General features: G+C 37.6%; 1 protein-coding gene across 1 annotated transcript in view; it reads right to left on the bottom strand.

The window, feature by feature from the left end:
* The window catches only part of LOC103609510 (cytochrome P450 2C19-like), a 44,198-nt gene that overhangs the window by 2,728 nt on the left and 27,283 nt on the right, over window positions 1-14,187 (bottom strand). Inside the window, exon 6 of the mRNA XM_008593817.1 lies at window positions 997-1,138. Coding sequence (XP_008592039.1) covers window positions 997-1,138 — 142 coding nt within the window. The remainder of the gene's footprint in view (window positions 1-996; window positions 1,139-14,187) is intronic.

Below are 14,187 nucleotides of genomic sequence, written 5' to 3'. Positions count from 1 at the left end.
TCCTTTTCCTTGGGGGATAATCATTTACCTGATAAAAGAGTCGTGGATGGAACTGGGACAGGAAAAGTCTCCTTTTTCTGCATCATTTTTGACCTTCTCTGACACTAATGTTACAACTTCATCTCCTCTGCTCAGTTATTTTTACACTTCAGTCTGATTTCTGTGTTTTAGAAACTTGCTGAAGAGTTGTTGGATGTTTCCAGCACTCCTCTCCTCCTACTTTAACAAGACTAAATTTCATATGTAATTAGGTTATTATTATTTTGGTGGAATCCTATCAGGAGAAAAAAAGTATGTTTCTTATCTGCTGCCTAACTAGAACTATTTAAAGGTAAATTTCTAAAGTAAAGCTATTCAGAAATGATAAAATTATTGATCCTCCCCCCCAAAAAAAAATTCTTATTTTTTCATACACTAGTTTTATAGATACAAACTTCTGGAATAAAAAAATTCCTTTAGATACATCTTCTGCCTAAATGTAAACATCTTTCTTATGAATCTAACTTTTTAGAATACTTCGCAGGCTAGAAATGATCTCAGACAGCATCACTAAATTTCTAGGACTTTCACTTGTACCTCAAGGAGAAGAGATTACATTTTCCCAGCATTAGAGCCCTGAATTTTCAGAATGAGGAAAGGAATTCGCAAGAACATACCTACTGTTCAAAGTGGTCTTTTCGTAATAAAAACAATACGCAATCCCGGGCCAATTGATGCTGGCTCTGCCTGCCACAAACCACCTCCCATGAGATCCAGACATGACACCAGAGCTTTATTCCTTCTCCTACTGCCATGCTGTCTTGACTGCTCTTAGTCACCCTCCCATATTCTGCAAAGATGCCCCTCTTAATAACATCCGTAAGTTTGGACAGATTGCAGCTGGTAGCACAGAAGTTTAATAATGAAGCTTCTCTAAGAGAAAGAATATGGAAAACACTAGCAAGATCTTCCCAACATCTTTGCTGAATTTCACTCTGCTCATCAGTGTGTTCATACCTGTGACCTCTGGGTGCTTCAGCAGGAGCAGGAGTCCATATCTCAGGGTGGTGCTTGTGGTCTCTGTGCCAGCTCCAAACAAATCAAGTGCAGTAATTACCACGTTTTCAAAGGTAAACTCCAAATGCTGTTTGTGCTTTTCCTAGGAACATTTAGATGCAATTATCTGACAAATTATTTGTCAGTATATTTAACTGCAGTGTATTCAGAATAACATTCTTGGGGGGAAGGGGAGAGAGGGAGGAGGGAGAGAGGTGTCGGTGATGGGCCATAATAATCATATACATTGTATATTGACAAAATTAAAATTTAACAAAAAAAAAGATACCCACATTTACCAGTTTTTCAATAAATGTATGTCAAGTTGATAAATTATTATCCTTCATGAATTAAAAAAAATAATTAGCCAAACACAGAATCTAGACAATACAGTATTGGAACAAAATACTGTATTATGTGGCAGAGAGTGTAGATCAGTTCATTCAAACTTATTCACTATCCCCTTATTCCTTGCTTGCCTAAAATTTCCATTCATGAGAATCTTTACAGCTAGATGAGCCAGGCAGCATATTTCTTTCCCAAAAAGGATGTAAGCAGTAGCCTACTGGTGACCCTTTTTCTATTTCCCCCATCTCACTCAAAACACAGATGTAAAGGAGTAGGTAGGGTAGACATCACCCTGGGACATGAAGATTTAACCATGTAATTGAAGGCCTATATACCAAATATGGTGAAGAAAAATTGGAGGCACTTGACTCTTTGATGCTTCAAAGCTACTGTATTATCTCTGGACTAGCTGACCATGGGACTCTTTGTATCTCTGTTAAATAAACTCACTATTTGTTTAAGTCATTGTTAAGTAGAATTTATCCTATTTGTAAACAAACACAATATTAATTGATATAAGTAAGTAAATTAGGACCACATCATGAAAGATGTTACAAGCCTGAATGAAAAGTTTGCCTTTCTTGACCTGGCATCCAGCCAGAAGCCACCACCTGTCCTATCCCACCACCTGGAGCAGGAGCCAGCTGAGGGAGTAACACACACAACCCAGCAACCAGCTGGAAGAATGCACCAGCCCCTTCCAACTGCCCCAAGCAGGAGCCAGAAAAAGGAGCGACTTGCATGGCCCACCACCCAGCCAGAAGCCACTGTACACTCCCTCCAGCCACCCAGAGCAGGAGCCAGAAGAGGTGGTCTACCACCAGCACCGCCATAGCTACAGCCCTCACAAGGAGAGCCCACTGCCACAGTAACAGCCTGGACCACCCTGCAGGCAGCCAGCCACACACATTTTTCAAAGGAAGACTTGCAAATGGCCAACAAGTGGTTGATAAAATGCTCAACATCACTAACCCTCAGGGAAATACAAATCAAAACCACACTGAGATATCATCTCACCCCAGTTATACTGGGCATTATTAATAAAACCAAGAATAAGAAATGCCAGAGAGGATATTGAGAAAAGGGGACTCTTCTACTCTTCTGATCAGATTGTAAAATAGTAAAGCCATTATGGAAAGCAGTATGGAGGTTCCTCAAACAACTGCAGATAGAACTGCCATATGATCCGGCAATCCCACTTCTAGGTATTTACCCAAAGGTATGGAAATCATCATGTTGAAGGGACACGTGCACTTCCATGTTCACTACAGCTCTGTTTACAATACAGAACCAATATAAATGTCCATTGACAGATGACTAGATAAGGAAATTGTAGTATATATAAACAATGAAATACTACTCAGCCATAGAAAAAGAATGAAATTCTATATCTGTAGCAACATGTATGAGTTTGGAGAAAATTATCTTAAGTGAAATAAGCCAGATGCAGAAGAGAAATACCATATGTCCTAATTCATAAGTGGGTGTTGAAAGAAAGAAAGAAAGAAAGAAAGAAAGAAAGAAAGAAAGAAAGAGAAACAAACAAATAAACAAAGAAAAAAAGGAAGGAAGGAAGGAAGGAAAGAAGGAAGGAGGAAAATACCACAATAATATGTTTATCTTTCAGAAGGAGAGAAAATTCAATTGTTATTAGTGGATGGGGGAGGTGAAGGGAGAACTGGATGGGGAGAGATTGGATAAGGGGTATAAAGAATAAAGAATATGATTTGTAAGAAGGAATATGCTAATAATATGGTTTGGTTTAAATATGTTGTACACTAGTGATGGTAGTCAATGTTGTACCCTGAAAATGCATATAATGAATTATGCTCCAATTAAAAAGAAAAAAAAGAAATTAGAATTTTAGGTTTCTAGAAATCACCTAAAAATTATACAGCACTTAATGATCCTCAGTCTTGTACAAACAATTCTATCAGATATTATGAATATGAAAGGTGATCCTGAGCTCCAAAGACAAAACCATTTATTGCAGACTCAAAGTTTACATTGACGTAAATCTGATAATCTTCATACAATAGCCAGTGAAGCCATATTTGTTGATATAATTAGATTAGACTGGACAAAAAACTTGAATGAAAGCAATTAGTTGGTTATTTCAGGTCAAAATATATTTTGCATAGGTTAATCCAGACTTATTTCTCTATTCTTTTTTTAAGAAAATTCATTTATTTATTAATATATTTTTTTAAATTATAAGATGTTGCAGAGCAGTTGGGGGAGGGGTAGAGAGGAAGGGAGAGGGAAATAGGGTGGGAGAAGGAGGAGAGAGGGGAGTGGTTGAGTCCCATGGAACCCCCTTCATTCCAGCAGGGGAGACAAAGGGGCTTCTAGTTGCATCTTGGTCATTGCTAGGTTGGGTGCAATTGTTGGGGGGACATGGCTGAAGTCCTTGGGCCCCCACCACCCCAGCTTGGGAGCCTAGGGTGCTTCCTGAAGTGGCTCAGTGGTCATCCCTGGGCTAGGTGCAGTTGTCTGAGTGGGGATGGCTGAAGACCACATCCATCCCCCTCCCCAGCTTGGGAGTCCAGGGGGCTCCCAGTCCTTCTAGGTTGCATAGGTGTTCTTTGGTGGTGTTAGACTTATGAAATATCAAACTTTGTCTTTGACCTTTGGGTATTTTTTTTTCTTTCAGTTCTGTTATGGATTATTCGCTGTTCCTATCACTTAAACTGTGCACTGGAGCTAAGTTGTCCTTTGGTTACTACTAAAATGGGGGAACTTCCTAAGGGAACCAGCACTTGAACCCTGTGGTTGAGCTAAATTGCTGCATTACTACTGATTCTCTGGGGAAGGCTTTTTGTGCAGCTCAGGTTTTAATTGTTTTCCTTACAAGTACTTCTGGGTCTTGTGAGGACCAGTACACCTGGATTGTGTGAAAACTCTGGTATGGGCCTGAGTCTTTTCAGCAAACTGCACCCCCTGAAGTTCTATATTCCTGACCATTCTACACTGAGTGGGCCTGTGCTGATTACAGGGCATATCAGCCATCCATGCTGTGCCTCAATGTTACCCCAGTGGGGCCCATCTCCCCCACTGCCTACACCAAACACTTCCCATGGGATGGGCCATGCACCTGTCCCTTTCAATGACTCACCAGCCTCTTAGTGGCTCCTTTTTCAGTTGTCTGTGGACCCTCACTTCTATGTGGTTCCATGGGAACCCTGTTAGTGGTCTTGCTGTCCTGGGGCCAACCAAGGCCCTCTTCTCCCCTGAAGACTCCAAGCAACTTCATATGAAGGGCACAGCTGTGGCTTTTGCTAGCTCTTGCTCCATGTGCTCACCAGGGCCAGTCTTGAAGTGACCTGGGCTTGAAATGCTGGGAGTGGTCCTTTTTTTCTCTCTTAATGTCTTCTTCCTTCATATTCTTCATAGGTCTCTCTTCCTCTTCCCCTGAGGTCTAGCAGCCCCAGCTTGACTGTTGTTGCATTTTAATAGTTATCATTTGGTTGATTTGTGGGAGAGAGTGATGCTGGGGACCATCTATTCTGCCATGTTGGCTGCAAGTCATATCTCTATTCTTAACCATCATTTTCACAGTTCATTTCATATAAACAAACAAAAAAGAATGCAATAGTTTGCAATTCTGTTCTTCTGTCAAAAATTTATATAAGCTCAATATTGCCTGCAGACTCATTATGAAATTATGCAAAAGCTAATATGGCAGCAAAACCTAGGATGGATTATATGGAAAGAAATAGAATCACAAAGACACAATAGGGCCAGCACTGTTGCAGTCCAGAGGTAGCACGCAACTAGATCTAGGGATAAGTGAAGGAATAAACAGGAATATACAGATTGAAGAGACATTACAATTAAGAATACAGAAAGTTCAGGTATTAATAGCTCATATGGAATAAAGGGGAGAATAGGGGCAGGTGCCAAGGCTAAAGAAGTAATTGGATGGAGTTCTCATAAATTGGAAGTTGGGAGAGAGTAGTTGAAATGGACATGCAAGTTTAGCCAGCAAAACATAGGATGGATTATATGGAAAGAAATGGAATCACAAAACACACTAGGGCCAACACTGTTGCATTCCAGAGGCAACAGGCAGCTAGATCTAGGGAGAAGGGCAAGAATAAATAGGAATATACAGATCGAAGAGGGATTACAATCAAGAAGACAGAGAGCTGAGATATTAATAGCTCATATGGAATAAAGGAGAGAATGGGGTAATGCAGGTGCCAAGGCTAAGGAACTAATTGGATGGAGCTCTCTGAAATTGGAAGTTGGGAGAGAGTAGTTGACATGGACAAGGAAGTTTAGCTTAGGACTGAGAAGGAGATGTGACAGAGAATTGACAACAAGAGGGAAGTTTTAAATATTGAGTACAGGGGATTAGTAAAATACAAATATGTATTTTCTAATTAGGTCCCAGGCCAGCATTAAATTAATGATGCTTTTATATTCTCCAGGTGACCTGTGACATATCTAATATTATGTAATCAACACCATTAAAATAAACTAAACACTCTCAACACCTGTACTTGCTAGAAAAGACATTAATCTCCCTTCATAATATCATCTTCACACTGTTTTCTCAGCTTAAGTTAAAATTACTCTTGTCAGTAAGAAAATCAATGCATTCATAAACCGATATTAATATTCACATCTATTGAAATTAATTTGGAGATTTAATGGTTACACACACATAGCTTATCATGATTAAGCTATTCTATGTAAATAATTGTTACAGGACATTAAAGAAAGCCTAAACAAATGGAAAGATATTCCATGTCATAGATAGAAACACTAATATTTATGATGGCATTACTGAAGTAATGTGACCAAGATGATAGATCAGGAAGTTCAGGAATAGTTCCCTCCACCAAAACAGCCATTAGCCTAGCATAATCTGTCTAAAAAAACTATTTTGGGCACTTGGAATCTAGTCAAACACTTGCAGCATTCAGGGGGATGATAAAGCTTGATAAAGAATGTGTCTGGTCGGGCCAGCCCAGTGGCGCACTGGAGAGTGCACCACTTGGGAGCGCGGCGGCGCTCCCGCCGAGGGTTCAGATCTCATGTGGAGACTGGTTCCTGCTCACTGGCTGAGCATGGTGCGGGCACAACACCAAGGGTTGCGATCCCGTTGCCGGTCCCCGGTACGGGCACAACACTGAGGGTTGCGATCCCGTTACTGGTCAGTAAAAAAGACAAAAGGAAAGAAAAAAAAGAATGTGTCTGGTAAATTTTAGAAAATTTGGCATCTCACATGCGAGGGAGCTTCAAAAGTTTGTGAAAAAATAGAATTAAAATATAACAGAGTGAAAAAAAAGAATGTGTCTGGTAAATTTTAGAAAATTTGTCATCTCACATGCGAGGGAGCTTCAAAAGTTTGTGAAAAAATAGAATTAAAATATAACAGAGTCATCGCAAAAACTTTTGAAGACCCCTCATAGAGGCTAGCATTCCTCGTACTTCAGTTCCATGGCAGGTAGTTTTGGAGACAGTGCATTATGTTGCAGTGCAACTTCCTGGTCCCAGGCTGAGCAGTAGGGACATTTTCCTTCAAAAACAAGGGTTTTGAATTTGATGGCTGGTGGGATGGCACAAAGACTGACCATTCTTTCAATCTCCATAGGCTTGAACAACTTCTTCAGTGGCCTTGGATGAGATGATTTCAAAACACAGAATGGCGCTTTCTTTTTTAAAAAAACAGTTGGATATAGGGACTTAAGATAATCCCTGTAAAGGCACCAACTGACCATGCAGACAACAGAACAGAGATTCAAGTAATCACAGATTACAACAAATATAGTCTTTGTAAAATGAATTTGGAAAAGTAACTAATAAATGGATTACTGCAGCCTTCATCAAGTAATAAAACAATTGCAGATATAGGGGAAAATCTTATTTCCAGAGTTAACACATTACTAAATATTTGATGTTTGGTTCTCAAGGAAATATTACACGGCATAAAAAGAAACAAGAAATAGTACATATTAACAGCTAAAAATTGAATTTGAAAGAAATCATCAAGGATGAAACCCAAATATAGGAATTATTAGATAAAATCTACACGTTAAATGTTTTAAATATCTTCAGAGAGCTGAAGAAAACCATGCACAAAAAAAACCAAAAGAAAATTAGGAGAGCAAAAAAGTCAGGAATATCAATAATAAGAAAAAGATTTTTAAAAACAAAAAAATAAAAATTCTGGAGTTAAAAATACAATAGGAGATAGAAAAAAAATCACCAGAGTTTAGCAGCAAACTTCTAAAAGGAGAAAAACTAAACCAGCAAGCATAAAGACATGACAACAGAAATTATCCAGTCTGAGTAGCAGAAAGAAAATGGCCTTAGGAAAAAGGAACTGTGCGAAAGGGACCTATGGAATTTCAATAAGTAATAGAAAGAGTAGGGGAAAAACGGGGTGGGAGGTAGAAAAATATTTGGAGAGATAAGAGCTGAAAACTTTCCAAATCTGATTTTAAATAAGAAAAACACAAATATACACTTCTAGGAAGCTTAATAACCTCCCCAAATGATAAAACCAAAAAGACCCTTACCAAGGCATATTTTCACCAAACTGTCAAAAATCAAAAACAAAGAGCATGTTAAAAATTATCAAGAGAAGAATGCCTCATCACATACAAAGGATCCTCAATATGAATAAAAGCCAATTTTTCTTCAGAAGCTATGGAGACCAGAAATCAGTGGAATGCTATATTTAAAGTGCGCACAGACTGTCCAACCCATGTAGGAAACTGTTGTGAAGCTCACACACCTGGGCTACTAAATGGGGTCACCAGCTTCATCCCTTAGGGAATTCTGAAGGGCCCAGTCTTAGCTCCAGCCACTCTTGCTGCAGGCAAAGAACTGTCCCACATATGTAAAAAAATAAAAATAAAAATAAAACCCTGCTGGGAAACATGCACATCTAGGCCACTGTGGCAGGCTCACCAACTTCATGTTCGAGTGCACTCAGAGGGAACCCAGTCTCAGGTCCAGCCCCTCTTGCTGCAGTCAGGAAATTATCCTACCAATGCAGGATATTGCTGGGAAATGCTCTCCCACATGGGCCAAAGGGACAGGATTCTCAAATCTAGATCTTGGCCAGGTTTTCACACAGCTCATGTAACTTCCTTGGAAGTACCCCAGGTGCATCTGGGAAAGGATGCCACACCAAATTCAGAGACTTTGAAAGAATCATGGCAAACCTGGGCTTAGAGCACCCTGCAGAACAGAAGCAGATGCTGTAGTCAGGGGCTCTAAAAACAGCCAGTTTGCTTAGATTTCTGAATGGGCCCAATGAAGAAAGAATGAGTGCAAAGTCAGTCAGGAAAGGCAGAAATAAATACCTATCTCTTCAATGCACAGACACAGACATATGTACACAAGCATCAACAACAATCAGATGATTATGACTTCACCAAATGGACAATACAAGTTGCTAGTGACAGACCCTAAAGAGATGAAGAACTGAGATTTGTCAAACAAGGGATTCAAAATCTGTGTTAAGAAAAATTAGTGAATTTGAAAAAACACAGTGAAACAATTCAGAAATTTATCATTGAAATGTAAAACAGAGATTGAAATAACAAAAAAAATATCAAACAATATCTGGAGCTAAAAATTACATATAATTAAACAAAAATGCAATAGAGAATATAAACAGCAGTATTGATCAAGCAGAAGAAGGAATCAGTGAATTCAAAGACAGGCTATTTGAAAGTGCGCAATCAGAGGAGAAAAAAGAATTTAAAAAAAGAAGAAAGCATAAGAGACTATGGGATAGCATCGAAACAGCAAGATATTGGTTCATTGGGGTTCAGGAGGGAGTAGAGAAAGACAAAAGGGTAGAAGTCTGTTCAAAGAAATAATAGGAGAAAACTTGAAAAGCCTGGAGAAAGATATAAATATTCAGGTACAGGAATGTCAACATTCACCAATAAGATTCAACCCCCAAAAAACTACCCCAAGACCTATTATAATTAAATTCTTATAGGTCAAAAACAAACAGGCTCATACATTGTTGGTGGGAATGCAAAATGGTGCAACCCCTATGGAAAATGGTTTGGAGGTTCCTCAAACAACTGAAGATAGATCTACCATACGATCCAGCTATCCCACTACTGGGAATATACCCAAAGGAATGGAAAACATCAAGTCGAAGGTATACCTGTTTCCCAATGTTCATTGCAGCACTCTTCACAATAGCCAAGAGCTGGAATCAACCCAAATGTCCATCATCGGATGAGTGGATACGGAAAATGTGGTATATCTACACAATGGAATACTACTCAGCTATAAAAACAACACCCAATGTTGGAGCACCCAGATTTATAAAACAAACTCTATATAGACAATACAAAAATGTGTAAATTGTGACATCAAAAATTCAAAATGTAGAGGAGAGTGGAGTTAAAGTGTACAGATATTTTTATTTCTTTTTTATTGCTATCAAAATTAAGTTGTTACAGTTTAAATAATTTGTTATATCTATAGAATGTTTTTGTATCATGGTAACCACAAAACAGAAACCTATAATGCATACACTAAAAATAAAAACACAGAAAGATTCAAATATACTACTAGAGAATATCGCCTATATAGTAAGTGTAAGAATATGGTAAGAGGAAGGAAGGAAAAAGTATTTGCAATACAAATAAAACACAAGTAACATAATGTCAGTAGTAAGTCCACAGTTTTCAAAAATTGTCTTGAAAGTAAATGGATTAAATTCTCCAATTAAAAGACATACAGTGTCTGAATGGATAAAAGAAAAAACCACCAACTTATATGCTGCCTACAATGGACTCATTCAAATGTTGAGAAAATGCATAGGCTGAAAGTCGAGGGATGGAAAAATGATATTCCATTCAAATAGAAACCAAAAGAGCAGGACTACCTACAATTATGTGAGATAAAATAGATAGTCAAAAATGTAATAAAAAAAAAAAAAGACAACAACGGTTATACTATAATGAAAAAAAGGTCAATACAGAAGGAGGATATAACAAATAGAAACATGTATGCACCCTGAGGAAACTCCAAACTGTTTTCCATGATGGCTGCACCAATTCCCACCAACAATGTAAGAGAGTTCCTATTTCTCCACATCCTCGCCACCATTTGTTAATTTTTGTCTTGTTGATAACAGTCATTGTAACTGGACTGAGATGTTATCTCATGGTGTTTTTAATTTGCATTTCTCTGATGATTAGTGATGCTGAGCATTTTTCATGTGCTTATTGGCCATTTATATGTCTACTTTTGAGAAATGTCTGTTCAGGTCCTTTGCCCATTTTTTAATTGGGTTCTTTGCTCTTTGTTTTGTTTTTGCTGTTGAGTTGTTTGAGCTCCTTATATGTTCTGGATATTATCCCCTTATCTGATGTGTAGTTTGCAAACGCTTTTGCTTATTCTGTGGGTTGACTCTTCCTTTTGTTGATAGTATCCCATGCTTTTCAGCAGCTTTTTAATTTGATGTAGTCCCATTTGTCTATTTTTGCTTTTGTTTCATGTGCCTCTGTAGTCTTGCACAAAAAAAGCAGTGCCCATTCCCATTTTGAATAGTGTCTGCCCTATGTTTTCTTCTAGTAGGTTCATAGTTTCAGATATTAAATTTATAAATTTGATCCATTTTGAGGGGGGGGTTTTTGTGCCTATGGTGAGATAAATGAGTCCAGTTTTAATTTTCTACATGTGAATGTCCAGTTTTGCAGCACCATTTATTGAAGAGGCTATTCTTTCCCTGGTGTATATTTTAGGCATTTCTTTCTAAAACCAGTTGGCTGCAAATGTTTCTGTTTATTTCTGGGCTCTCTATGCTGTTTCATTGGTCGATGTCTCTGCTTCATGCCAGTATCATGCTGTTTGGGTTCCTATAGATTTATAGTATATTTTGAAAGTCAGGAAGTGTGATACCTCCAACTTTGTTCTTTTTGTTCAAGATTTGGTTATCTCTATGGGGTCTCTTGTGGTTCCATACAAATTTTAAGATCATTTTTTCTATTTCTGTGAAAATCATCATTGGTATTTTGATAGGGATTGTATTGATGATGTTAATTCTTCCAACTCATGAACATGATACATCTTTCCATTTCTTTGTGTCCTCTTCTATTTATTTCACCAATGTTTTATAGTTTCAAATGTAGAGGTCTTTCACTCCTTAGTTAAATTTACTCACTACTGGGTATATACCCTAAGGAAATGAAATCCATATACCAAAAAGACACCCACACTCCTGTGTTCATCACAACACTATCCACAATAGCCAGGAGATAGAATCAACCTAAACATCCATCAAGAGATGATTTAGTTAAAAAAAAAAACAGGGCCGAGCCCATGGCACACTTGGGATAGTGCGGCGCTGGGAGCGCAGCGGCACTCCCACCACGGGTTCGGATCCTATATAGGGATGGCTGGTGTGCTCACTGGCTGAGTGCTGTGTGGCCGATCTCAAAAAAAAGACTAAAAAAAAAAAAGAACTGTGGTATATACACAAAATGGAATACTATTTGGCTATAAAAACATGAAATCCAATCATTGCAGCAACATTAATGGAACTGGAAAACATCAAGTTAAGTAATATAAATAAAGCACACAAAGACAAATACAATATGATATCACTCAAAAAGTGATTCTCGTTGAACTATACAGTGGAAGAATGGTTACTGGAGGGGGGCAGAGGGAGAAGAAGCAGTGGACTAATAGGTACAAAACTAGGCTAAAAACCCTATGTGAATCATTGTGCAGTATATTCCTGTATTGAAACAACACAATACCCCACATATGTACAAGTAAATGTTAAAATAAAGAGAAGGAGTATATATGCACCCAACATTAGAGCAGCTAAATATATATATAGCAAATATTACTAAAACTAAAACGATAGAAAGACTGTAATGCAATAATAGTAGGTGACTTCAACACCCCATTTTCAGCAATGGACAGATTGCCCAGACAAGAAATCATCTAGGAAAACCAATGTTAAACTATATTCTAGATCTAATGGACCTAGCAGAAATTTATAGGCCATCCATGCAATAGCTTCAGAATACACATTTTTCTGAACAGCATTTGTATCATTCTTCAGGATATATCATGTGCTAGAAAAGAAGAAGTCAAACTGTCCCTGTCAGCAGAGGAAATGATCTTATATATAGTATACCTAAGGCTTCACCAAAAAACTATTAGAACTAATAAACGAATTTAGAATGATGGCAATATATTTTTTGTTTAAGTGTTTTGAATGTTCTGTTTTTAATTGAAACATAATTTATTATACATATTCATGGGGTAAAAAGTTGACAATAAGTATTTGTGATTAATACATGATGATCAAATCAGGATTATTAGCAAATTCTTCTTTGCAAAACATAGTCCTTCTTTGTGTCCATTAACCAAACTATATACCAACAGCAAACTATTGGAGAAGCAAATCAAGAAAACAATCCTATCGACTGCAGCTGCACAAATAAATAAATAATATACCTAATGTCAGGTGAAATATCTCTACAAGGAAAATGATAAAACACTGATGAGAAACATTGAAGAGAACACAAAAAAATGGAGACACATTCCATGTTCATTGATTAGAAGAACTAATATTGTTAAAATGACCATACTACCCACAAAGATCTAAAGATTCACTGCAATTGCTATCAAAATACCAAAGACATCTTTCACAGAAATAGAAAAAAAAAATCTAAATTTCAAATGATACCACAAAAGATCCTGAATATCCAAGGCAATGCTGAACAAAAAGAAGAAAGCTGAAAACATCACACTAACTAGCTTCAAAATAGAAAGATCTTCTTAAAGTTCATGGAAAGAAATGTATTGTCTTTTAATTCCATTTTTCCACACCCTTTTTGAAGTATCTTCTTATACTACAAAGCTATAGCAATCAGAACAGCTTGTACCTGGCAAGAAAAGACACAAGACCCATGGAATAAAATAGAAAAACCCCAAAATAAATCAACTTATTTACATCCAACTGATTATTGACAAAAACACAGAAGGGAAAAGGACAGTCTCTTCAAGAACTTGTGCTAGAAAAAATAGATATCTGCATGCAGAGGAATGAAATGAGACCCCTATCTCTCTCTGTATACAAAAATCAATGCAAAATAAATTAAAGACTTAAATGGAAGAACTGAAACTATGAAACTACTAGAAAAAAAACATAAGTGAAAAGCTTTATGCTATTTGTCTAGGTAGGGAGTTTTTTGGATAACACTTCAAAAGCACAGCCAAAATAGCCCAAAAGTAGACAAATTAGGTTATATCAAACTAAAAACTTCGGCACAGAAAAAAAAAATCAGCAAAGCAAAGAAACAGCACACAGATTTGGTGAAAATATTTATAAGCTACACCTCTGACAAGGAGTTAATATGCAGAATATATGAGAAACTCAATAGCGAAAAAAAAAAATTCAAATTGAAAATGGGCAAAAGACCTGAATAGATATTTCTCAAAAGAAGATATGCAAATGGACAACAGGTATATGTAAAAATGTTCAATATCACTAACCATGATTGAAATGGAAATCAAACCCGTAATGAAATATCACCTCACTTGAGTTAGAATAGCAATTACCAAGAAGACAAAATTAACAAGTGTTGGCAAGGATGTGCAGAAAAGGGAACTCTTTCACACTGTTGGTGGGAATATATGCCAATGAAGCCATTATGAGAAACTGTATGAAAGTTCTTCAAAAATAAAAATAGAATGGGCCGGCCCGGTGGCGCACTGGATAGTGCGCCACTTGGGAAGCGCGGTGGCGCTCCCGCCCGAGGGTTCGGATCCCACATACAGACCGGTTCCCGCTCACTG

The sequence above is a fragment of the Galeopterus variegatus genome, unplaced genomic scaffold, assembly GCF_000696425.1.
Source record: "Galeopterus variegatus unplaced genomic scaffold, G_variegatus-3.0.2 Scaffold9701, whole genome shotgun sequence".
In the NCBI taxonomy this organism is placed as follows: Eukaryota; Metazoa; Chordata; class Mammalia; order Dermoptera; family Cynocephalidae; genus Galeopterus; species Galeopterus variegatus.
Note: the sequence above shows the minus strand (reverse complement) of the source record. Positions and strands in the feature narration are given on the sequence as shown.